The sequence below is a fragment of the Gallus gallus genome, chromosome 19 (assembly GCF_016699485.2).
Source record: "Gallus gallus isolate bGalGal1 chromosome 19, bGalGal1.mat.broiler.GRCg7b, whole genome shotgun sequence".
Classification (NCBI taxonomy): domain Eukaryota; kingdom Metazoa; phylum Chordata; class Aves; order Galliformes; family Phasianidae; genus Gallus; species Gallus gallus.
The window spans coordinates 9,653,474-9,676,633 of NC_052550.1; the positions used below are offsets into that span (position 1 = coordinate 9,653,474).

General features: G+C 41.2%; 1 protein-coding gene across 4 annotated transcripts in view; it reads left to right on the forward strand.

Moving 5' to 3' along the window:
• KSR1 (kinase suppressor of ras 1) overlaps nt 1-22,313 on the forward strand; it is a 57,568-nt gene extending 35,255 nt beyond the window's left edge. The window contains exons 1-19 of one of the 4 annotated variants that reach the window (XR_005841052.2): nt 1,898-2,045; nt 3,523-3,994; nt 4,477-4,481; nt 6,283-6,343; nt 6,897-6,980; nt 7,554-7,615; nt 7,728-7,834; nt 8,138-8,306; nt 9,545-9,586; nt 10,338-10,392; nt 11,045-11,090; nt 11,537-11,916; nt 12,570-12,666; nt 13,378-13,511; nt 13,938-14,069; nt 14,361-14,496; nt 14,825-14,958; nt 16,668-16,849; nt 17,849-22,313. Coding sequence is in view for 3 of the 4 variants with exons in the window: in XM_425413.8 (XP_425413.4) it covers nt 1,898-2,045; nt 3,523-3,994; nt 4,477-4,481; nt 6,283-6,343; nt 6,897-6,980; nt 7,554-7,615; nt 7,728-7,834; nt 8,138-8,306; nt 9,545-9,586; nt 10,338-10,392; nt 11,045-11,090; nt 11,537-11,916; nt 12,570-12,666; nt 13,378-13,511; nt 13,938-14,069; nt 14,361-14,496; nt 14,825-14,958; nt 19,455-19,533 (2,343 nt within the window). In the remaining variant the exon portion in view is untranslated. Of the gene's footprint in view, nt 1-1,897; nt 2,046-3,522; nt 3,995-4,476; nt 4,482-6,282; nt 6,344-6,896; nt 6,981-7,553; nt 7,616-7,727; nt 7,835-8,137; nt 8,307-9,544; nt 9,587-10,337; nt 10,393-11,044; nt 11,091-11,536; nt 11,917-12,569; nt 12,667-13,377; nt 13,512-13,937; nt 14,070-14,360; nt 14,497-14,824; nt 14,959-16,667 lie in introns of those variants that run through there. The other 3 variants (XM_425413.8, XM_004946781.5, XM_046902736.1) reach the window with 3 other exon arrangements.
• The last annotated feature ends 847 nt before the right edge of the window (nt 22,314-23,160 follow it).

Consider the following 23,160-nt stretch of genomic DNA (forward strand, 5'->3'; position numbering starts at 1 on the left):
CTCAGCTCAGGGAGTGGTGGTAGTGAGGAAATGTTTCGAGATGGTTCAAGAATGACATCACTGTAATCCTGCTTGTTCTGTGACTCTGTCAAAGACTGAAGTGGGCTGAGCGTGTTTCGCAAGAGGCACTGGCTTTCCCTTACACTTTAATGGAAGCAGTAGCATCTTTGCCTTAGAAAGCAGGGGCATCCATGGTAGTGTTGAAAGCTTTCTGCCCTGTTTTAGGTGTTTGTGGGGGTACAGGTACTGGCAGTGCTGGGATGTCTCTGGCTGACTCTGTCCCGCTGACACACCGCGCCCCCATGTTGCGGGGATGCATCGTGCTTGTGCCATGGCTGCTCCCCTATCACTTCAAGGCCAACATCTTGCATCACAGCCAGCCTTGTGATAGTGCTGAACAAAGATGCTTCTGTGAGCTGCTCTCTGCATGCAGAGGAGTGGAATCCAGAGGGTGCTGGGAAACAGTTCACTGTCTGACAGACTTGGTTTAATGTTGGAATTAGCACAGTTTGGCTGGGGAGTTTTGTGAACAAAGCTGGGCTGGCTTTGTGCTGGAATATTTGAGTGGTGGATTTTAGGGAGATTAGTTCAAACTTAAGATGTTTAGCATTGAAATGCCTAAATTAGGGCAGGTTAACTTTATCTCTTAATCACTTTGGAAGTATGGTGTGATTAGCTGAGCGCTCTCAGTACCGCCACTTGAGCATTTCAGGATGTTTGAGACCAGCTACCTGTGTCAAAGCAATGGCAGCAGTTTTTATTCATCTCTTGATTTCAGGACCCAGGCTAACTTCTGTCCCTAGTCTGGATTGCGGGAGGTGTGATCTTAAAACAACATTCATCAATGCACACTCAAATTTGATTTGTAGCCTTTTAGGGTTTGAAGGGTCAGTGTTAAATGTCCACAAGATTTCAAGCTTTTTGTTTTCAAACAGATACACTCAATTTCCTATTTAAATAGAGGTTGAAACCTTGTTATGTAGCACAGTTCCAGCAGCTGAAACTTCAGGAAGGAGGCCAAATATTGTGAAATTTGTGATCTCATTGTGAGAACAGGCAGCAGTGAGGTTTGTTTAGGCAAAACTGTGAGGGAAATTCCTGGGTATCTGCACTAAGTATCCTGGTTTTGTTTATTAACCACAATTGCTGCAGGCCTACGCTGGAAACATTTGAATGAGAGGCAATACAGTTTAACTTTGTCAGGGAACATCTGATCATTTCATGCTTTCCAGAACCCTGTATCTTTTGTGTCTGCTTGATTACCTTTTTGGGGGTTTGGTGTATTAAGAGGCACAAGAAGATCTACACAAGTATCTTTCTAAGCAGGGTATCAGTAAGGCTGGTCCTCTAACGAAGGTAAAATTGCTTAAGGAGATCAGTACCTCTTTGTCAAAACATTCTTTCTGTTGATGAAAAAAGCCATTTTCCACACTGTTTGAACTTTTCATTTCTCCAGTGAAAAGCTAAATATTTGTCATTTTTTTTCAGATTTTTGGCCTCTTTGTTTTAATGAAAAGGTAACTTTAATTAGTAACTTTTCAAAAATCTTAAGTGAAAACTTTCCACTGGGGGTAGAGAGAAGAATATTTCAGTCAGCTCTAATCCTGATTTAAATACTGGAGAAGGACAATGACATAATAGTGATACAGACCACACTCAAGCATGTGCCTGATCTCTCTTGGTGTAGAGAGAACAGAGAGCAGATTCTGAGCACTTGCTGCTGTGCGTTCACTACCGACCCACTGATCCCTAAGAGAGATACACTACCAAATGAGTAAATCATGAGTCAGACAAGGCAGTGAGACAGTGGCACTGCTTTACATCAGAAACAAAGCTGACTGTCTTATTATAGGTATACAAAAAAAAAAGTATATGGACTTTTTTTTTTCTCCTGCAGAGAATACCAGAGGAGCTAACCTTAGATGCCTTACTTGAAATGAATGAATCAAAGGTGAAAGAAACGATGAAGAGATGTGGTGCCAGAGATGAGGAGTGCTCCAGACTCAATGGGGCACTGAGCTGTTTAAGGAAGGTGACTGAATCAGGTATAAGACTGCTTTTTGTTCTATGGAATTAGTTTCTCAGCAACCCAAATCACATCCTTCTTCCTTTCATTTGAGACAATCTACAGAAACCTTTGGGTCTTTGGTTATATGCTATAACTGATGTCAGGTTACGGCTCTTGGATCTGCATGAAATTAGAGCAATCAAACACATCTAGAGCTATGAATGAGATTTAGTTTTTGACAGCATTTTCAGCTCTGGAAATAAATTTATGTAGAAATACACTCTCCAACTCAGCAGACTGTATGATTGTTCCCTCTGTGTTCAGAGTTGGGTCTGGTGCTGCAGTGAATCTTCCATCATTTAGTATCCTGGACCTAACAAATGCAACCTCCTCTCCCCAGATATTGCCAACTTAGAGAGAAGGTGATTCTGTTTCGTATGATGTAGCTCAGAAACCTGAGCGTTTTTCAGCTTAATTCTTTGGAAAAGCAGACATTGCTCTGACAATCCTTTATCACTGCATAGCTTGCAGTCTGCCAATTGACTTGCCTCTCTTTAAAGCTGCTTCCTTCCTGCTATTTTTCTGACTGGAAATTGATAGAATCATTAGCCAAATTCCAGTAGCAGATGTAAGAGCTAGAAAGAACCCTGATTTACACTGAAATTATAGAAAGAAGGATACTGTCTGTTTAGTTAAGAATGCACGTGTCCAGTGGACCTGACTAAATTATTTAAGAGCAACCTCAGGATTCCCAGAGTGCTGTTTCACTATCTTCCCCTGCCACCTTCCCAGGGCTACTTTCAAAGCACAGTAAATTCCATTTGTATCAGACAGCATACTGGTATTCCTGTGCATTACATCTTCCTTTGTAACAGTTACCCATCTGTCACTGAAAGGTGTTGTTTCCTGTTGGTATTATGACAGCTTATACCATTCACAAATCATAAAGATTAGTTAATGGAAAAGCCAACAAACGACTCAATTTCATGTTTCCTTTTTTCTAATCTTTCTTGTCCTGCATTGTCAAATATTTCCCATCCATATGTAACAATATCAGCCATTGTTCAGAAAGCATGGCATCCAGCCCAAATTTCAGGTACACTTGTATTAATGTTCCTCTCTTTTCATTAAAAAAAAAAAAAAAAAAAAAAAGTTCTGTGTTTTGAGAGGTTATTTCTGTTTTTAATCCTAGGCGTATGATTACCACTTAATCTGTTAAAATTCAACCCATCTTAGAACATAAGATCTTCTAAAATGTATTTTAGTTTAGAATGTGAGATACGTAGCTACAGATATGAAAAAAGGGTAGTTAATGCAGTCCTTGTTTTAAAGGTTAACTGTAGCTGATGCCATAGATGGATCTTAGGGGAGGAGAAGCAATTACTTGGCCAGATGCAAAGAAGGGTAAAAAAAAAAAACACCTCAGAGCCTAAAGCTGCATCATGCAGTACTGTGTGCCAGCATTTTTGTTTTCTTTTCTTTTTAAACCTAACATTGCTATGGTTGCTGAACAGGTGGGGAGTTAAAAGATGATGTGCTGACGAATCTTTCTGAAGTACGCCGAGAGAACAGCTCTACAAACATGACTGAGTCCCCCTGCTCCTCTGCACCCACATGGACTCACAGTGCACTGAGCCTTCCCAAGGGCAACAGCCAGCAGGCGCGATCGGTGTCAGTGTCTACAATCCCATCTTCAGATTCTCTTGCCTCGAGTCACGGACCTTCTATCTATGCAGATAACCTCCTGGACCCTTTTGCCTTCCCTGCACACAGTGGAAGGTTAACACCAAGGACTCCTCATAGCATCACCGTCACTCCCCCAACCACTCCTCAAGCCAAGAGACGGCACAAGTTGAAGCCACCACGGACTCCTCCTCCCCCTTGCCGGAAAGTTTTTCAGCTGCTACCTAATTTTCCAACCCTTACAAGGAGCAAGTCCCATGAATCGCAGCTGGGAAACAGGATAGATGATGTTCCTCCAATAAAGTAAGCATGATACTTCCTTCCCCTTGGGCACCGAAGACCTGTATTCATACCAACAGGCATTCAGTGCTCCAGTTCTGATGCTGGTGACCAGTTGCCTGGTTGTGGTTTCACTGCAGTCTTAATATCAGTGGCATATTCTAAGATAACCACAAAACTGGCTTGCTAATAGTCTCCTTATTTGAAATTGCACCTTCCCAGGAGGTTGGGATGACTGCTGCTGTGAAAGGGCCCCAACCAGTTTTTTCACAAATATCTAATAGTCAATTTCATATCCTGTAATTCTCTTTTGTCTTTAAATGTTCCTCTCAGTTCAGGTGGCTAGTATCCTTCTACATTTTATCTTAAGATGTATTTTAGCTGCTAGTGTGAGCTTTAAAAAAACCTATCTATGTGACAGCTATGCCTCTGGATGAAGACAGGTTGTCTTAGGCTAAATCTTTATTTTTGACTGATCCAGACTTTTCTTTCTTGTTGTTCTCTAGGTTTGGTAAGAGATTTTTACAGGGTTGTCTTTATTTCCTTGACTGGGAGAGAAGAACCTGCCATTGTCAACAGCCTGCAGTATGATCACCTCTGTCCAGCCTGTGGAAGTCCTCAATAAGGCCTTGCATTCCAGAGCTCCTGTTACCTTTAACAGGAGCTCAGCCAGCTGAAGAATTGCAGGGTGCTAACAGGGTTTTTGTACCTGGTATTGCTTCAGATGACAAAAGCAGGAAAAAGGAATGCTGATGTTTAAGGGCTAAAGCAAGGAGTTTGTGTATAACTGCTTGTCTTTGACTTCTGGGAGCTGATATTGGTGTCCCTTGGTACTAGAAATAGATCTAACCATTTGTCTTCAGATATTCACTGCCTAGTGTCTCTAACAAAACTAGACAGTCGTGTGTGACCTCTTGAGAGACGCTTCAGCACATTCCTAAATCTAGAATACTTCCTCTGATAGTGATGAGGCTATTCACATGTTTAAGCGTTTACAGGACAAGGACCTGTGCTTTTATACACTGACACGTTTGGTGTTATAATGCTTCTGAACATGATTATGTGCAGCTGCCTCTTAGACACAGAACTTGCAACATTAGAAGCTCTATGAAAGTGCCTCACCATTCTGCGAAGTATAAAAGTTTATATAAGGACCATACATTTCTCTAGTAGCCTTTAGAACAAATCCCAGAAATTACTTTCAGAAATGAAGAAGTATAGAAAAAACTGTAAAATGAAAATTAAGCAGAAATCTGAGCATTTCTCTCTGGAGAGTGATGGAATTTAAATAATGAATTAAAAAGGCATAAGAAAAAGTTAAAACAAATTAAGATTTTTGGTGCTTCTATGCAGCTAGTCTATTTTAAAAATTATACTGTAGGCTCTCTTATGTCCCGTTAAATTCTAAAATTTATCACTTATGTCATAACTTATGTTATGATGATTAATGCAGACAGCTGTGGTTTGGATGTCCACACTTGCTCAACAGTATTCTTTGGAAAAGCTGCTAGTCTGTCCAGCCTATTGTGAGATGCTGAAGACTGCAGATGCCTTGAAAAGTTCACTGGAATAATGATTTAGAAAAAAAAAAGAAAAAGAATTTGGTGCCACCTAGGGTCAAAGAGAGAGAGTGGCTTTTATAAGCACTGACAGTGTCCCATCTTGAGGCTGTGCTGATACCTACAGGTTGAGTTTCCTCCCAGTTTGCAAAATGGCTACAGATTTAATTAAGGAATTATGCCAGTCTTAATATTTGAGAGCTTCCAGGAAGTTTTTTGGTATAACCACTGGAGCACTGGACTGGGATTTTGGAGTGCAGCTCTCCTTTTCTGCATTTATTGGCTAGCTAAGTGATGCCAGATAATTTTTTTTTTAATTCTTCTGGGCCTCACTGGTTCTGTCTATAAAATGGTGATAATAATTTTCAGTGTAAAAGAACACGCTGAAATCTACTTACTACAGGAAAACTGGATGATGGTTTTGGTGGAAAACCAATTGGGAATAAGCTATTGTGTGACTTTCCACTTGGTTATGAGAATGGCCTAGGGCTTTCTTAATCCCTAAACTTAACATATAACAATTTAATGCAAGGAAGGAAGAATTATGATTCTAACACCAAATTTTAGTTCATATTGCCTTCATATGAAAAACACGACTATCTTGTAGTTTTACTGCACAAGGCAAATTGATTTCAGCTGTGCTCCTAGAGAAGTCATACCTACTAGTTTTTATCTATGTCACTGTTTATGTCTAAACTGCTAAGTGTGCTTGTGAGTAATGCTTCCCTAAAAGATCCCTTTGTTCTCCATCAGAACTCTCCCAAGGATCCCCTCAAATGGTACGAAGAGACTTTGGCTTAGCTGTAACACACAGGTAAGCAACACATACTGTGGGAACCAGAACAGCATCATATTTAGTGTGTTTGTAGTAGTAAAGTTGGGCTTGAAGTTGGGTTGTGTGCCTCATTTGTCAAGTTCAACCTTGAATTTGTATTGCAGCTCATTCTGTTTTTAATATCTTTGATGTGTTCAGCTCCTGAAATCCTTTTTACAAAGCTAACTGACTTGTGATTCTTCAATGACTGGGGTACCAACAGCAGTAATGTTTTGTATGGGGCTTGTGTCCTGGGTGAAAGAACTAAGTAAAAGAAATGTGCAACAGTGCCTTTTCTAAAACACTTGTGCTGCTAAAAATGAAAGGGAAGCTGCTCCTTCCTCCCTTCATGGAAAAAGCATTTCCTTTTTCTTCCCTTGTAGTTTCCTGCTAGCCTTCTTTCCGTTGCTATTGATCAGAAAAGTGAGAAGTCTTCCATAACACCACTTGCCCTTTTCTGAAAATGCTGAAGGATTGTAGCTTGCCTGTCGCTACAAATGCAGTTTTCTTTAGGTACCAGCTAACATGTTTTTCCCCTCTTTCCTCTGCTTAGGTTCTCTACAAAGTCTTGGTTATCTCAGATCTGCCAAGTTTGTCAGAAAAGTATGATGTTTGGGGTGAAGTGTAAGTACTGCAGGTGAGCCCACAGAGATGATCTTTTACATAAGAACTTTAGGTTTTATTCATTCAAGTATATCAGTAACAAAACAAAAACAAAAAGCCACTGTTAACAGTGGCATCACTTTTTTCAGTCAGACTGGCAGTGTGTTGCTTTGGCATGACAGTGCTTAGGCAGGGAACCTGATGTGTGGAGGAACCAAATGTAGTCCCCTACTATGGAATTCCTACTTGACCATAGGCAAATCTTGTACTGGAAGTTGAGTGCCTGTGTTACAACAAGGATTTGGTTTTGATTCTCTCTGGATTTTCAGTCCAGAGAGCTGAAATTTTCGCAGTTCCCTGTCTCAGGAAAGTCATAAGTGAAGATAACTATATTAGAAATAAATCAGATGCTAGGGTATCTATCTGACTTTCATTACTCTAATGATACATATAATGGGATTCTTCATATGAACACATGGGCCTGCTTTGAGGCTTAGAGCTTTCCAGAAATCTCCTTATGATTTGCATAAATAGTATAAATTAAGGGTAGGCTTCTTCTTTATGGGAAAGAACAAGTGCTATTTAACATTTAACATTTCTCTTTCAGATTGAAATGTCACAACAAGTGTACTAAAGAGGCACCTGCTTGCAGAATATCATTCCTTCCCAGTAAGTTAACTACAAATTCCTAGCACATCAATGTAGCTGATCGTATCACAAGAAAAATAAGTCTGATTAAAGGGTTTTTTTTTTTTCATCTCATCTCCAACCTGTTTTTCAGTTACCAAAATAAGGAGAACAGAGTCTGTCCCTTCTGATATCAACAATCCAGTAGACAGACCAACAGAACCGCAGTTTGGAACTCTTCCCAAAGCACTCACTAAAAAGGTACGCAGTGACTGGAGTGATGTGAATCTTCTGTCTCGCAGTCAGTGAGGAACTACAATAAGGAGAGGTCACAGTAGTACCTTAGTGGCTGGAACAAGAATGGCACTTCAGCTTTCACTTTGTAAAGAGTCTTCAGAATGAATTTTCCTCATTGTTAAACATTGGTTGTGCACATCTTGAGCCTCCTCACTCAGAGAAACTGTGTTGTTTGAGGCTAGGGACAGCCTTCCTCGTTTCATGAAACATTGACGAAAACTCTATATTTTTATTATGTACTCATTAGTGACTTTTCTTGCTTTTCAGGAGCACCCACCAGCAATAAACCATCTGGACTCCAGCAGTAATCCCTCTTCTACAACTTCTTCCACGCCATCTTCTCCAGCACCTTTCCAGTCTTCCAACCCTCCCAGTGCAACACCTCCCCCAAACCTATCTCCTATGGGCCAGAGGGACGGACGATTTAACTTCCCAGGTAAACCCATCTTTTTCTGGAGAACTCTGCCAAGATCAGAAAGGCATCTATGGAAGCTGAGGCTAATCAAAACTTCATAAGTAGATTCAGGTTTCTGAATAGATAGTTGAGTCTTACTCAAGGTTTGAAAGTTTTTCCTGTCATCTGATAAAAGGAAACAGTCTGTTCTTACAAGGTTTTAAGTCATGGCAACAAGATACTTTTGCAGGAAACAAATTACTGAGGAGTTCTGGTACCTTTCTTACATGATATGATCTTTCTACTTTCTTTTTTTTCCTTTTTTTTCTGATGAGTACTAAAAACAAATAGTATTCTTTTCCTCATTTTTCTTACTGTATCATAAAATGCATGCTGCCTGCTGTTTTTGGTCTTTAAATCATAAGTTCCTTGCTAGAACAAAATATTGAAATGAAGACTGGCATGAATTTGCTTTATTGGTCCCTTCCAAAAGATAACCAACAATGAACACTGGCTTTTAAAGTGTAGACAGATGTGCATGGTGAAGAATTTACAGACTTCACAGATTAAGGACCCAGATACGCTGTCTTTAACAAAGCTAATAGAGGCAAGGCTTGCATAGTAGAATAAACTTAATTCCTTTTATCTGGAAATGAAATCACATGCTGCTAAACAGGTGCTGCTTAAATACTGCTGTAATTTGCAGAAGATTTCTCAGCTGTGTAAGTTGCTGTTTTAGCCTACTTAAAAGGAGCAGAAGCAGCACTAGTTTAGTGCAAGGATTCTACAGCAGTTACTTTGTATTAGGACAAGTAATTTAAATTAAGTGAAATTAAAACAAAAAATAACCTTGCAAATAGCTCTTGAGCTTCAGCCTCTCTGCATGCAGCTTGGAAAAGCTGACGATATGAGGGAGGATTGAAGGACCAGCTTTTCCCTGGGCCTGCCTGTTAGCATCCCTGGCTTCTCTGAGTTTACTTCTTCCACTTGACATCTGAACAGGGGGTTTTCCTGCCAGACTGCTTGCTTTTTGGTAACACAGCATTCATGTGACAGGTGTCACCTGTCTTCCAAAAACGCATGTGCTGAAATTCACCCCTAAAGCAGACTGATAATCAACTAATCTGCTTCCCAATAGTGAGTTGGGACTAATTCATTGAATGCATATGTGGCACTTACTGATGATCCTCTAACTTGTTTTTTGTTTTTTGTTTTTTGTTTTTTGTTTTGTTTTTCCCTGGTATTTTTTTTTGCTGTCTTTTTTTTTTTTAACCAAAAAGCTGCCTACTATATTCAGCATAGACAACAGTTTATCTTCCCAGGTGAGTTGACTGTTTTAATTCTACTAACTAGCTTTTGCTGTCAGAAAGTAACTGTTTGTAAATTTCTGCATGCTTACTCAAGAATGATAATTCTGCTTTTGAAAAGAAGTGTATCCAATACAACAGATAAAGCAACAGATTTCTGCTGTGAGATTCTACTCAAAGCTGTGTTCTTTTGTTAAGGCTGTCTTTTGGGATTATATGCTTAGAATAAATGGAAGCTGTCAGTTCAGGAATGCTGAGTTCACCTTTATGAATTAATGTTCTTGCCTATGGGGTTTAAAAACGATGCAACATTATTCATATGTGCAAGCTCTTGGTCACTGTTCACGAACACTCAGAAACAGCTTGTCTATTTCCAAAGTGAGAACTGGTGATGTAGGATGCCAGGTACAGAGTACTATACTCTAAATTTTGCGAGGATTTGCAACCCAAACTGAATTTCCTGTGCAATGGTGACATTGATCATACTAAGTATGGTTGGAATGCATGACCTGCAATAAAGATCAATCCTCACAGAACTGGGGCATCTGGATTCAAGTATTTCTGATTGCTTAAGGCCATTTAAAAGAGTGTGAGCAGCTCACAGATGAGGACAGCCGTTGCAAAACGTTACAGATAAGTGGATGTTAAGAAAACTGGGATTGGTTGATATAAAGGCATGTAAAACAGCCATTACTGCAATATTGAATATTCTGATCTATAAGGGAATTAAGTCTAAAATATGTATAGTAATTTTCATGCTTTTCAGAAATTCCCAGTCCTGCACAAATAGCACAGCCTCCAGAAACCGCTGCAGACACTGAGTAAGTTCTGCTTGTTTTATCTTTATTAACTTGATAATCTTCAGGTCAGCGTGAAGGCATTGTGATAACCGAAACCAATAGCCTGCTGAACATATCATCTGAAAACTTCTACAGGATAATTTCAATCAGCAAGAGTGATACTGGTATTTCTGGTTTTGTAAAGCTGAAAATATTTATTTTAAGTGGGACTGTGCCTTCAAATATGTAGTTATGGTTGTGTGTGCATGTTCCCAGATCAGGAAGGTCCAATGAAATAAAAGGTAGATGGTTTCATGATTGAAACAACATGGAAGAGCATGGCAAGCTAACATCTTTGTAGGGATCTGAATTGTAGGGTGTGATGTTTTTAACCTACATACCTTAGCACTCACAATTGCTTGACCACTCCATATGTGTTTCTGTAGTACTGGAAATAGGAGTATCTGTTACTGAAACACATTGTACTAATGCAGCCACACCACTTCCAGTGAATTCCTACCACTTAAACACTGAGAATCACTTCAAAGTCTTTGTCTCTTATTTGCCAAAGTAATCTTAGAAAGTCCTTAGTCATTAAGTAGAGCATTGATTCTACTTTGATATGATCGACTATACTGCTTTCACTATCTGCACCCTATTTATTTCTTACTACAAATCTGTCTTCTCTTGTTAGTGCTAAAGAACAGACAGTTACAGATGGAGTTAAACATGAAGCAGAGGTACGTTTTATGGTTTCCCCTTTTATACCTCTTTTGTAATCCCAAAGGCCATGTTGTAACGCAACAGAAGCTTGTAGCTGTGGAGCTGTGAGTGTAGACTAGCTGTGCCTTCAGTTCCACTCAGCTGTCTATGCTGCAAAGATCTCTACTGACAGTTGGTGTTTTGTTGCCAGGCTGAAACAATGAAGTACTTGTAACAGAAAGTTCTGTTTCTAATTGGCCTAAGGTGATACTTCTCAAGTCTTTGGCTCACTCAGTTGCCTGCTGTTTCTCAAGTGGTTCTTGAGTCATATCCCCAGAGGAGGTGTATGCCTTTTATAGCCTTCTCAGATGACTTTGTCCTATGAAGAGATCTCTAGGTCTGTAGTCAAATAGGTACATCAACCTACCCAAGTCCTCTCAAAACAGACTCTCAGCATGTTTTTCCTTTCTCTTTCTGTAAACAGGTGGAAGAACCTGAGAGTAATAAATCAGAACCTGAAGATGATGAGGATGAAGTGGAAGATTTGCCAAACAGAAGGCCGCACTTGCAAGGGATGATTTATCGCAAACCCAGCCAGACCAGCGTCTACCTGCAGGAATGGGACATTCCCTTTGAACAGATTGAACTGGGGGATCCCATTGGCCAAGGACGATGGGGGAAGGTTCACAAGGGAAAATGGCATGGGGAAGTGGCCATCAGGCTGCTGGAGATAGATGGGAACAATCAGGATCATCTCAAGCTCTTTAAAAAGGAGGTGATGAATTACAGACAGACCCGGCATGAGAACGTGGTGCTTTTCATGGGAGCATGCATGAACCCTCCTCATTTAGCAATCATTACTAGGTAAGGATATAGCAACTTCTGTTGGTAATGCTACACCTGCTCATTTATTTATAATAGTAATACAAAATAAATTTCTATAAACATATTTGTAAATTATATATTTGCATAACAAATATTTAATGTATATTTATAATATAGGCATGTATTATAAATATATTTATTTCTGTAGTCTGAAAGTGGAAGACATAAACGCAGCCTCTGTTGCTTGGAGGTTTGGATATTAGAGGCATCTCTTACGGAGCTTATTTATTGACAATTTAATTCTTATTTTTTAGTCTCTTAAAGTCTTTTGAATTCTTAAAAAGTGGGATAAAGTAACCAGCAGTCTCAGCAGAAGCTGGTGCTCAGGTTTTGTAAACTGGACTTATTTGTCAGAAGGGCATAACGAGATCAGAGCCACTGAGGAAACACACAAGCATTTGCTTGAACACACTTTAGCGATAACTGAATGCTAGCGACAGCTGCAATTGTGTGCACCCACACAGATGTCAACTGAGCCATTTATATTATTGAAAATGGCATTGCTCAGCAGAGGGAAGACGACTGATTCTGTCAACATGATAAGAGTACCATTTGAGCATCCAGTGGTCATTTTTATGTTCCTCCAAAGTTTTAAAGATACTTTTTAGGACTCTTGTTCCTCTTTCTTATAGCTTCTGCAAAGGAAGGACACTTTATTCATTTGTAAGGGACCCCAAGATATCCCTGGATATTAACAAAACCAGGCAGATAGCACAGGAGATCATTAAGGTAAGCATACATTGTGCTATCAGAGACATCTGTTTTCTGGGCAGTACCTCAGCAAGTGTTGAGTGGCTGCACAGCTGGAGAGGGTCTGAAAGTTCAATAGCTGTACTACAGGATGCTGCAGTAGGGAAAAACTTGAAACTGGAGGAAGGAAAACTGCTAATTCAGTGGGGCAGTAAGCTGAAGACCTGTAGGGATAGAAATTGAATTTTTGCTTATCTGGGGTTGGGGAGGGAGAATTTTGATAAAAGGCAACCATGAAGAAATGCATGCAGGGCAGATTTCCTTCCCAGTCTCTTCTCTTTTATTAGTAACTACAGCTACATTCTGAAGTAGACATTATCTTCCAGATTTGCAGTTTTCCATGGTTGTTTTCAGTATTGCTCAATTGAAGTAGCATTTCTTAAGCTATTGTTTTCTTTGCTGGCAGTAGCGTCCTAGGAATTTACTGAGCAAGCTTGTGTCAGTTGTTCCTTGTCCATACACATACACACTTATTCAGAGTTGTAAAGTTCACAGTCACTTACTGCTTCAATTAGAAGTGCCCTCCCAGCAACCCTGCTGTACAGAGGAGGAAGCTGATGCATCCCCACTTAATTTATTGTTTATGCTGGAGTAAATAGAGTAAACACATATTAGAAAGAAAAGCATGCCCAGTTAGAGGCTTGTAGATAAGACAAAATGTACATCTCTGCATATAAACTTTTTTTCCAGGGCATGGGCTATCTTCATGCAAAGGGGATTGTACACAAGGATCTGAAATCCAAGAATGTTTTTTATGACAATGGGAAAGTAGTGATCACTGACTTTGGACTATTTGGAATTTCGGGTGTGGTTCAGGAAGGAAGGTAGGTGGAGGTTTCAGTGCTCGGTCCACTTCTGGGGTGATAAAACCAATCTAACAGGGACACATTTCGATGTGTTGCACAGTGCAAGAGAGGAGATCTGGGTCCTTTACTATGTACACTTTGGAATACACTTTTTTTTTTTTTAAATAGAGGCCTTTCTACACTTTCAGTGGAACACAGCTAGAAAATAACGTGAATTGAGTCTCAGAACACAAAACAAAAACAATTTTAAGCCCAAGAATGAGCTGGAGCGTCAGGCCAACAATTGCATATGTTTTTTAATATGGCAAGAAAATGAGAGTGTTAGCCAAGCTAAAACATTTGAGAAAAGTCACAGCATTAGGCAAACCACAACTATTGGCCATGTGCTGTTTCTTAGTTTATTTAATATTGTGTTTCAGTATGACTTCTTTCCTTTGAACTCAGGAGGGAGAATGAATTGAAGCTGCCTCATGACTGGTTATGCTACCTGGCCCCTGAAATTGTTCGTGAGATGGCCCCTGGGAAAGATGAAGACAAGCTGCCTTTCTCCAAAGCTGCAGATATCTATGCCTTTGGGTAAGGGGAAGAGACCTGAAGAGTATCACTGGAACTTTCTAAATGAGATATGATACAGACCTGAGCCTTGCCAGTCTTCTGTCAGACTCAGATTCAGCTAGGCTGCATTTCCCTCACCTACTATGAAAGACATGGGTGTGACAGCTTGACAAGGAGGTGGGTGAATGGGCTGGGAGGGATTTGCTGCACAGCCTTATTTACATTCCAGAGCTTTCTGAAGAAATTGGGATTCTGTCAGAGTTTTGCATCTTAAGAGCAGGCAAAGGCTTGATTTGTCTGTTTGTGTTGCAGGACTGTGTGGTATGAGCTCCAAGCAAGAGAATGGCCCTTCAAGAACCAGCCTGCCGAGGCACTCATCTGGCAAATTGGAAGTGGTGAAGGAGTGAAACAAATCCTTGCAACTATTAGTTTGGGGAAAGAAATCAATGTAGGTACATCAGCTGCAGGATTCCTTCCAAAAAACTGTTTGCCAGGGTTGCTGGAAAAGAGGGAGCTGCTTATTTTACTATAATTCTGAAGATAAAGGGCAGGAGAGAGAACAGATTAGAATGACATACCAGCCTCTTCCCGTTATTGTCATATAAAAGTGACATCCAGTGGTACACAGGACACTGACTTTAAGAATGTCCAAGACAACTGCTTAAAAAGTAGTTCTTGCTGGGCTGTCACAAGTCACACTGCTCAATCAGTCACTAAGTTTGTAGAGTTGACATGTGAACTAAGTGAAAATAATGAGCCTTAACTATCCTTTGCAGGAAATTCTCTCAGCATGCTGGTCATTTGATCTTAGTGAGAGACCTAGCTTCACTGTCCTCATGGATATGCTTGAAAAACTGCCAAAACTGAATCGTCGGCTCTCCCACCCAGGGCACTTCTGGAAGTCTGCTGAGTGAGTACTTGCGGTTGTTAACACTTATGCTGCTCAGAATTTGCTAACCAACTATTCCTGTGCTTAATTTTGCCTTCCTGGGGTCTGTCATGCCTTTAATAGCAGAGTAACAATGTGCTTTTCTGCTTTTCTACTTAGTAGGAAATTATGTAATTAAACGCGCACACATTTCAGACAGTTAATTTCCTACTTCAACATATTTGCTTCCCTCCTTCTGTAGATCATTTATCCAGCTTTGTTCAGTTTCAGAGAGTATTTACCAACGTTATTGGAAAGTGCCCACACTGACCTGAAAGGGATTAGAGTTTCCCTTCTAATGGCTGGTACTGAATGAGGAAGGGAATCACCAAAGAATATGCTGCCATTTCCCTTTTAAACTGAACCATCAATTTATGCAAGAGTCTTAATGTAGCAACCTTCCTCAAGGAGCAGGTAGGGAAAAAATGCAAACCCCTCCTCCTCTGTATGGAAGACTGCCCACATTGCACAGACAGATACAGGAATGGAGCACTTTGCTCAATACAGTTGACCTCTGGAGGAAAAAAAGAACACTAAAATCTTCAGAATCTATAAATTGCTTGGCAGCAAATTGACAGCTAGGAACAAGTTTTACTTTTGGACTGGATAAGCTGGAATCATGTCAAGATTTGGATCAAGGAAAGATGAGAGGTAGCAACGCAAGTCCTAGCCATATCATGATACTTTCCAATTTAGGACCTGTGTTGAAAGTGGGAAAGAAAAGTATCACAAGATAAAGCATCAGTAAACTGACAAAACTGGGAGAGACCCCTCAGAAATACTTCACTGAACATCCTATGACATCTGTTATGATAGATGAGACCAGAATTTAGAACTAAATCCAGGTCAGAATAGATTTGTATAAAGCCATAGGGCCTAAAACCTTTTGTCTGCTGTGTCATGAATAACCCATCACTCAGACAATAAGAGATCCCAGTCTCGCTTGCCTCGAAGTCAGGGGAGATCAGACTGTGAACAGTGCCCATTACCACATACTTTCTTTGGTTTAAATTTTCTTCAACTGCTCCTTTAATATTTTCTTATTTCTTTCCCTTTTTGATGTTTAATCTACCCCTTCCTTACCATAACCCTTCATGATCTTCCTGTAATACGTTATCATCACTGAACAAATGCTTCTGTTTACTTGTATGGTGAGCATCATGACATTTTGTGCCTTGGTGTGTGTGCTTTATTTTGGGGTTTGGTTGCAGATTTCACCCTTTGTCTCTTGTTATAATGTCTAACAACATTAAAAGATGGCCTCACCTTTATACAAAAGAAAACTATTACCAGAAAAAGTTGAATGCTTACTATCCACTCGCTGATAAGTAGAACTGTCTGCTATTTTTTCCATGTGTTAGACAGGTATATATTCATATTACAGCACTCGTTTTAAAAAGATACAATGAAAAAACAGGGATATCCTTAGATTTGGCAGTTATTTGCATCATCAATTTCTGCTATGCACTGGGGTGTGACTGTAGGTGGGAGGTAAGATGTCATTCTGTGCCTGCCCACTCCCTGCTCCAGCAGATCTGTTACAGCTTCAGTCTGGGGATTTCAGTTGTCTTGATATTTTAAGTGTTTTTTTTTCTCTAAATAAGCATCTAAAGAGAAACGAACAGAACTTGAGCTAGAAATATCTGTCCATCATTCATAAATTAAGAGAAACAGCTCTTTTTCCTCCTCAGGCCTAAAGCTTTGTAAACTTAAACCTGTCTTTTCTGCACACTGGGAGTCAGAGAGCAAGCGATGCTGTCCTTAGAGCAGTGAGAAGGATGTCAGTACCAAAGGCAGGTACAGAATCTGGTCCAGCGTGATAAGCTGCAGAGTGCAATGATCAGTGAGGGTCTCTTATTCTTGGATTTGAAAGGTAACTTTGCCCCACATCAATATATATATTTTTTAAAAGAGTCATCTTTTGTCTCAGAGGATCATGGAGTTCAAATTGTTTTATGGACAACAGCAGTTCTTTTGTCAGGAGATCTACATGAGATGGCAGTGCCCTCTGTTAAAGTTTTTCCTTTCCTACACAAGCCCTTTTCTGTAGAGCCCTCCACCATTATGGCTCTGTGTCAACACTTTCATGCTCTCATTTCTCCATGCTATCAGATCCACTTGTGTTGAATCATCAACTCTCACAGCCAACTTGATATCTTTCAATCCACCTAGTCAGACACTGCAGTGCAGACTGGGAGCTCAGGCTGCCTAAATATTCCCATGCAGACTGTCAGAGGGTCCTGCATTGTCCCTAACATCACACTCAAGTTATTTGAAGGAATGCTTCCCATTTGGGCAGTCATTTCACAAGAGTGCTCATTTCCAGAGTAATCTGCTAAGTGATTATTTTGGGTTAGTGTTTCCATAGGGAGTTCTTGAACAGCTTGTGGAACCATGCCTTATGTAGCAGCTACCCAAATTATTTTTTCCCTGGGTAGACAGATCCTCCCCTCCTACTGCAAGTGGTTCATGTAAATTTGCATACATTAATGCTTTTTTCTCTGCTGAAAGCATGTAATAGAAGAGAAGTACTTTAAGTGCCACTATTAATTATCAATGCTGACAGCTGAATTAGTGCTCACTGAAATTAAAGTGCAGGCAGCTCAGTTGGTTTTTGTCTCCTGCAAACTACATAATATTCAGGTTACACTTAGAAAGCACTCTATAGCAGTGTCAACTAGCAACCAGATACAAAACCTACTGAAGGCAGTCACATCCCCTCTGACAACTCCTTAGAGGAAATACGGCACTAACCCCTTGCTTGACACTACCGTAAGCTTTCTAATAGGTAGTTTTCAAGAGCTTGCTTTAAAATAACTGAAAACTAACTCTCATGGTGTCTTTTTCCCCTCCCTTCCATATTTCTTTGTAGGTTGTAGCTACTGGTGCAATAATGGGGTCCACCTTGCATGCTTCCATGTGTTGTATCCTAACCAGCAACTTGGACAATCACCTTCCATTCAAAAAAATGAAAACAAACCACGAAATTAACCCACGGACATAATCAACATTATATCTGAATTCTCCTTTTCTGCCTTTTTCTGCTTGGCATGGGCTGTTAGCTTGAATAACAACTCCGGCCTACAAGAAGTTACTGTCTAACAACGCAGCACCTCTCCGTTCTGAGTCACAGCAGCAGGCTGCAGCTTCCTCCTGGCAGGCAGCTGGTGCTCTGCCCTGACCAACCAGGCATTGGGGTTTGGCTGACACTGGCATTTGTGGCCTGCAAGCCTCAGGAGGCAGAAGGGAGAAGTTTCCTAGCTGCTGTCTGAGGTGGTGGCTTTTGACTCAAGATAACAGGTACATTTTCCACAGGCAGAGCCAGCAACTGAACACTTCACTTGCATTGCAAACCAACGCGACTTAAGGGCCAGATTGAGTCAGTTCTCCTGTAGGGCCAGATCCAGCCCTGCATTGAACCAAGGGTCAGCTTTGTCAGGGGTGTACACAGCAGGTACAGTTCTTGCATAGAAAGGAGGATAGCCCTCGCTGTGCTCAGGGCAGATTGCAGTCCCCTAGCCTACCTGGGAATGCACCACCACCAGCTGCATCCAAAACTGGGATCAGCTACAGCACTGTGCAGAAGAGGAGGAAAGCAGAGAAACCCTTCAGTTCCTCATTCTCCTTCACTTGCAAATCCAGCGTTTTGAGTTCTGTGATTTGCTTTTGTTTACATTCCTAGTTCAGCAAAATGCTCGACTTTGCAGTAGGAACTTTGCAGAACTGTAGGCAGCACTGCAAACATGTGCCTTTTTGTAAAAGGTCTTTTTTCATTCCTTTTTTGAAGAAAATTTGAGGGAGAGAGGACGAGGACAGAGGCAGATATGCAGCAGGAGCCAGGGAGGTTCTTACTGCGTTCAGTGAGGACAAATACACCTACATGTCATTTTCTCAGAAAGTCAGAGCCCTGCATGCTGCACTGGAAAGAGTCTGCTGGAAGCCCTCACGTACTCATGCTCCCTGCCTTGTTGCCACCTAGCACATACGTGTAGGAAGGCATTTTGAAGTGAAAATGTTTCTAGCTACACTAACAGATTAAGGGTGAAAGAAAAGACATCTTTATTCACTTTCTATACGCTATAAAGAGAAGCAGATGTGTTTTTTGAAGCAATTGCTGTACTTTGTCAGAATGCCCCTTATCCTTAGAAAAGTATTTTTTTTCTCCATTTCTATTTCAAGGAAACCAAACATCTGTCAGTCTTCTACCCACCTTAGGCTAGGTACTTTTAAAGCCTCCTGTTTTGCCAATTTGAGCCATATGCTTTCAGTAATGAGGTTAGCATAAATAAATCAAATGTTTGCTGCTTAATTTTTAAATGCTGCTGGGTGATCTCACACCGCATGAAACCAGAACCCAACCCATTTTCTATGACTGTAGCTTTGTAGGGGAGAAAAAAAAAACAACCACAATGAAAAACCAACAGTAAATAAATAATTCTTTTCCCCTCCCTTCTCCTTTCCTTCCCCACTCTTTTCAGCATTAACAGTAGCAAAGTTGTCCTGCGCTTTGAGAGATTTGGCTTGGGAATCCTGGAACCAAGTAATCAAAAGATATAGCATGGTGTGTAGTTGTCTTGTGATAATATCTACCTACTTACACACACAAAGAAATCTTCACTGAATCTTCCAAGCTATGAAACTGGTGCAGCCACAGCTGAAAGCCACACGACCGTCAATTCACAGTCCTTTGTTGTTCACAGTGTGAATTCTGCCTGAGCACCAGCAGTTATTTAAAGAATGTTTACATGATAACTTTTGTGTGAACTATATTTTTTAAAAACATAATAAACAGTGAGTCAATTTAACTACAGCTGTTCAACTAGCACAAAGAGAAACCAACCTTTTTCTAGTTCCTTTCTGTGTCTGTGGTTCAAATAGGAACGATCTTCTGCCTTCAGTGCAGCTTTCCCTAAGACAAGTGGAACTGCTTTGTTTCAGAATGGTTATGTATCTCATACAAGGAGATGGGATCTTTAAATTGTTTTTCTCTCGTTAAGGTAAATTTTATCTACTGCATTGTGATTTATCCAAACTGATAATTCACTTATCACAAAACACTCTGGTTTGTTTCTGCAGGGTTGGTCCAAGCTCTGGGTTACCTTGAATTAAGTTATAGTAGTAAAAATCTGCTTCTTACTGGAATGTTTGCTGTCAAACATACAGTTATTTCAATTGAAACACAGAACCGAGCACTTCAACACAGAACTCACAAGAAAAGCTCAACTGCCATGCACCAGAATCTCAGGTTGGTTGAGGTGGGAACGAACCTCTGGGTCCATCCACTTCCAGCCATGCTCAGGCAGGGCCACCCCGGCAGGCTGCCCCTGGAGAAGGTGAGCTCCTGGGCACCTTCAGGCACAACCCATTTAGTCCCCTGAACCAGCAGCACTGCCAGATCTCACCCCTTGCTGCACTGATCTCCATCTTGTTTGTAGAAGAACGCATTTTACTAGATAGAGCTCCAGGGAGCGATGAAAAATCAAGGGAAAAAGCCATCCTTCAACAATGTGTTACATACTGTTCTGATAAACAGAGCCTTTGAAGAGATTCATTCTCTCCCCTGTGCACGCATACACTCCCCTGGACAGTCAGATAAGTCTGCAAGAATTTAAGAAATTTAGGACTAAGCAGTAGCTCTGAGGAAAACTAAGAACAAAAAAACCCGTGCAGCTAGGAAAGTTACGGTTTGTTCCAGAGAACCTGACTCAATCCAACAGCTCAGACCTGTTTCAAAGGTTAAGTTTAAGACCAAGAAAAAAACCCAGCCCCCAGAAATCAAAAGGAAACCACATGCTACAATGTGTAATATGCAGACTGATAAAGGACACAGCTGATTACTGCATTTAAGGTGACAGATGCATTATCTCACTCACAAATGAATTGCAAGCTGCATTAAATGTTCCCTCACACCTCCCGTTCTTATTCCTCTGCCTTTGCCTGTCAGCCAGGGCCGCAGGACAACTCTAATTACACAGCGAACATTAAAGAGCCCTTCTGTCCTTGCGCTGCTTCATTTTTGAGGTAGTTCATTAGGACTGCCTGGAAGTCATCAAATTCCATTCCTCCAGTCACACTAGTACATTACATGCCTCTTTTATATCTTTTGCCACCATTACAAGGCTTTAAAATGTGGATCACAGAGGGAAGAGCTCTGAAGTCCTCCACAAGGCACACAAAGTGACAGGCACTCAGTTTGGTTGCAGGCAGCTGACTTGGAGAAAATCAAGTGGAGGGAAAAAAAAAGTTCTGTTGAGCAGAGGGCTTCTCTCCTACTCCTACACTGTGCTATGGTGATTTTAAAATGTGTCTGAAATATAAAACAAAATTGGTTTGGTGGTAGCCAAGCATGGACACATGGTTCTCTTGACCTCCCTCTCACCACCTCAGTACAGCAAATAGGCCCCTCGGCACACACTGCAAATACAACAAAATAAAATTAAAAACCAAAAAATGTTCTCCCTATGCAACTGCCCTCACATGAGGTCCAAACCCTAGCTGTGAAGGCTGTTTGCAGGCAGAATGCTGTGCTGGCCCTGCTTCCCAGCAAGGCAGCTTTACCTGTGTCAGCAGGGCCACCTGTCCCTTTGTGCTGCACTTCGCAGTGTGCTAAAAGCAGATGGGGCTGACCTATGAGCACTGCAGGCTGACGGAATGCTATCCTGCTGCAGGAAGGGTTTCAAAGCTTGCCTTTAAACCATAAAGTTTGAGATTCAGTCTCAGCCTTCCTTGGTTTTGTGTTTAAATCCCATAAATGGCACGTAAAAGCAAAACCCAGCGTACCAGAGAGCAGGGCCAATTGCTGTCTGGATAATGTGTTGCAGTCAGCTGTGTAAGGCATGGAAATCAAACAGAACCTGCTGAGCTGTACAGCTGTGAATGAAGTCGGGTCTCCCACCCCTCTGTCCCAGCTGAGCAGCAGGCATTGGGTCACACTGCTTTATGGCCACGTCTGCTGTCTCCTCGTGTGCTGGTGTGAGGCGTGAAGTGCAGTAAGCCTGTCCTGTTGTAGAGGTGTAAATGTGAAGCTGGCTGTACAGTGCTGCTACAATAGCCACACATCAATAGTGAATGTAAATGGAGTATGTAATATGGTGAAAATTGACACGTTTTTCTTTTCAAATGTGTTGTAAACTTTGTACAGTAAAAATTTTTTTTAAATATTTTCTATCAGAGTGTCTTCCAGAATTCCTATTAAATTAATTAAAGATTGTTAGTATTAACAACTGTTTCTGTATTAGTTTATGCAACCAGCAAGGAAAAAAAAAGTGCACATTATGCTAATGAAATCCTGGATACATAGGAATCTTTTCAGCAAATAAATCTTTGCTCTGAATAAAGCAAGTGTTACAAAATTGTGGTTTGACCTTCCCCCCCCACACACTTGTAGCCAAACTAAAGCACAAGCAGTTCATCCTGCCTTACCTGCAGGGCACACAGGTGGGCCGCAGAGCCGAAGTGCCCCCCAGCCTTGAGGCCAGCACAGCCCCACAGCCAGCAAGCACTGGGCAGCACCCGTCCCTGCACGTCCACCCCCAAGTGCCTGTCACACGAAGCTGCTTCAGGCTACCCCTGTTACCCTGCAGCGATGTCCCTGCAGGCTCAGCTCAGTCACAAGCATCTGCAACTACTACCAAGATCTCATTCATCAGCACAATTCCTGGTGGCCTTCATGCTTATGTGCTGACTATTGTGTTCCAAACATGGACAGGCGGGCACTGTGCATTGTGAGTGAGCTGCTCCCTGCAGCAGAAATGACACATCTTTGTTTCTCAATTATTGTAGTTCTGTAAAGCCCAGCCAGGGAGGAATAAAAATTGTTGTTGGAGCCTGTGATAGCAAGGGCTCAGAAATGAGCACTACGTCACGTCCATCAGCCCCTTTCCCTACCCTGACTCCAGTTGTGGCAGGTTTGCTTTGAGCTGTCACTGACATCTGCCCAGCTGATATTCTAACCACACACCTTTCCTGGGGACAAGGATCATTTTGTTTCCTCTTATAAGTCAAATGCAAAAGCCCTTCAGCTGCAGGATGGCTGGCAAACTTTCTTCAACTTGTTTGATAGATGGAACTGAGATGCTGTTCAAGTTCCTTTTTGCCATAACCGCTTGGATGGATTCTCACTACAAATGGTACCAAACGGCAGTGAGAACCCAGCGCCGTCTCTCAGCAGCTACCTGACCCATT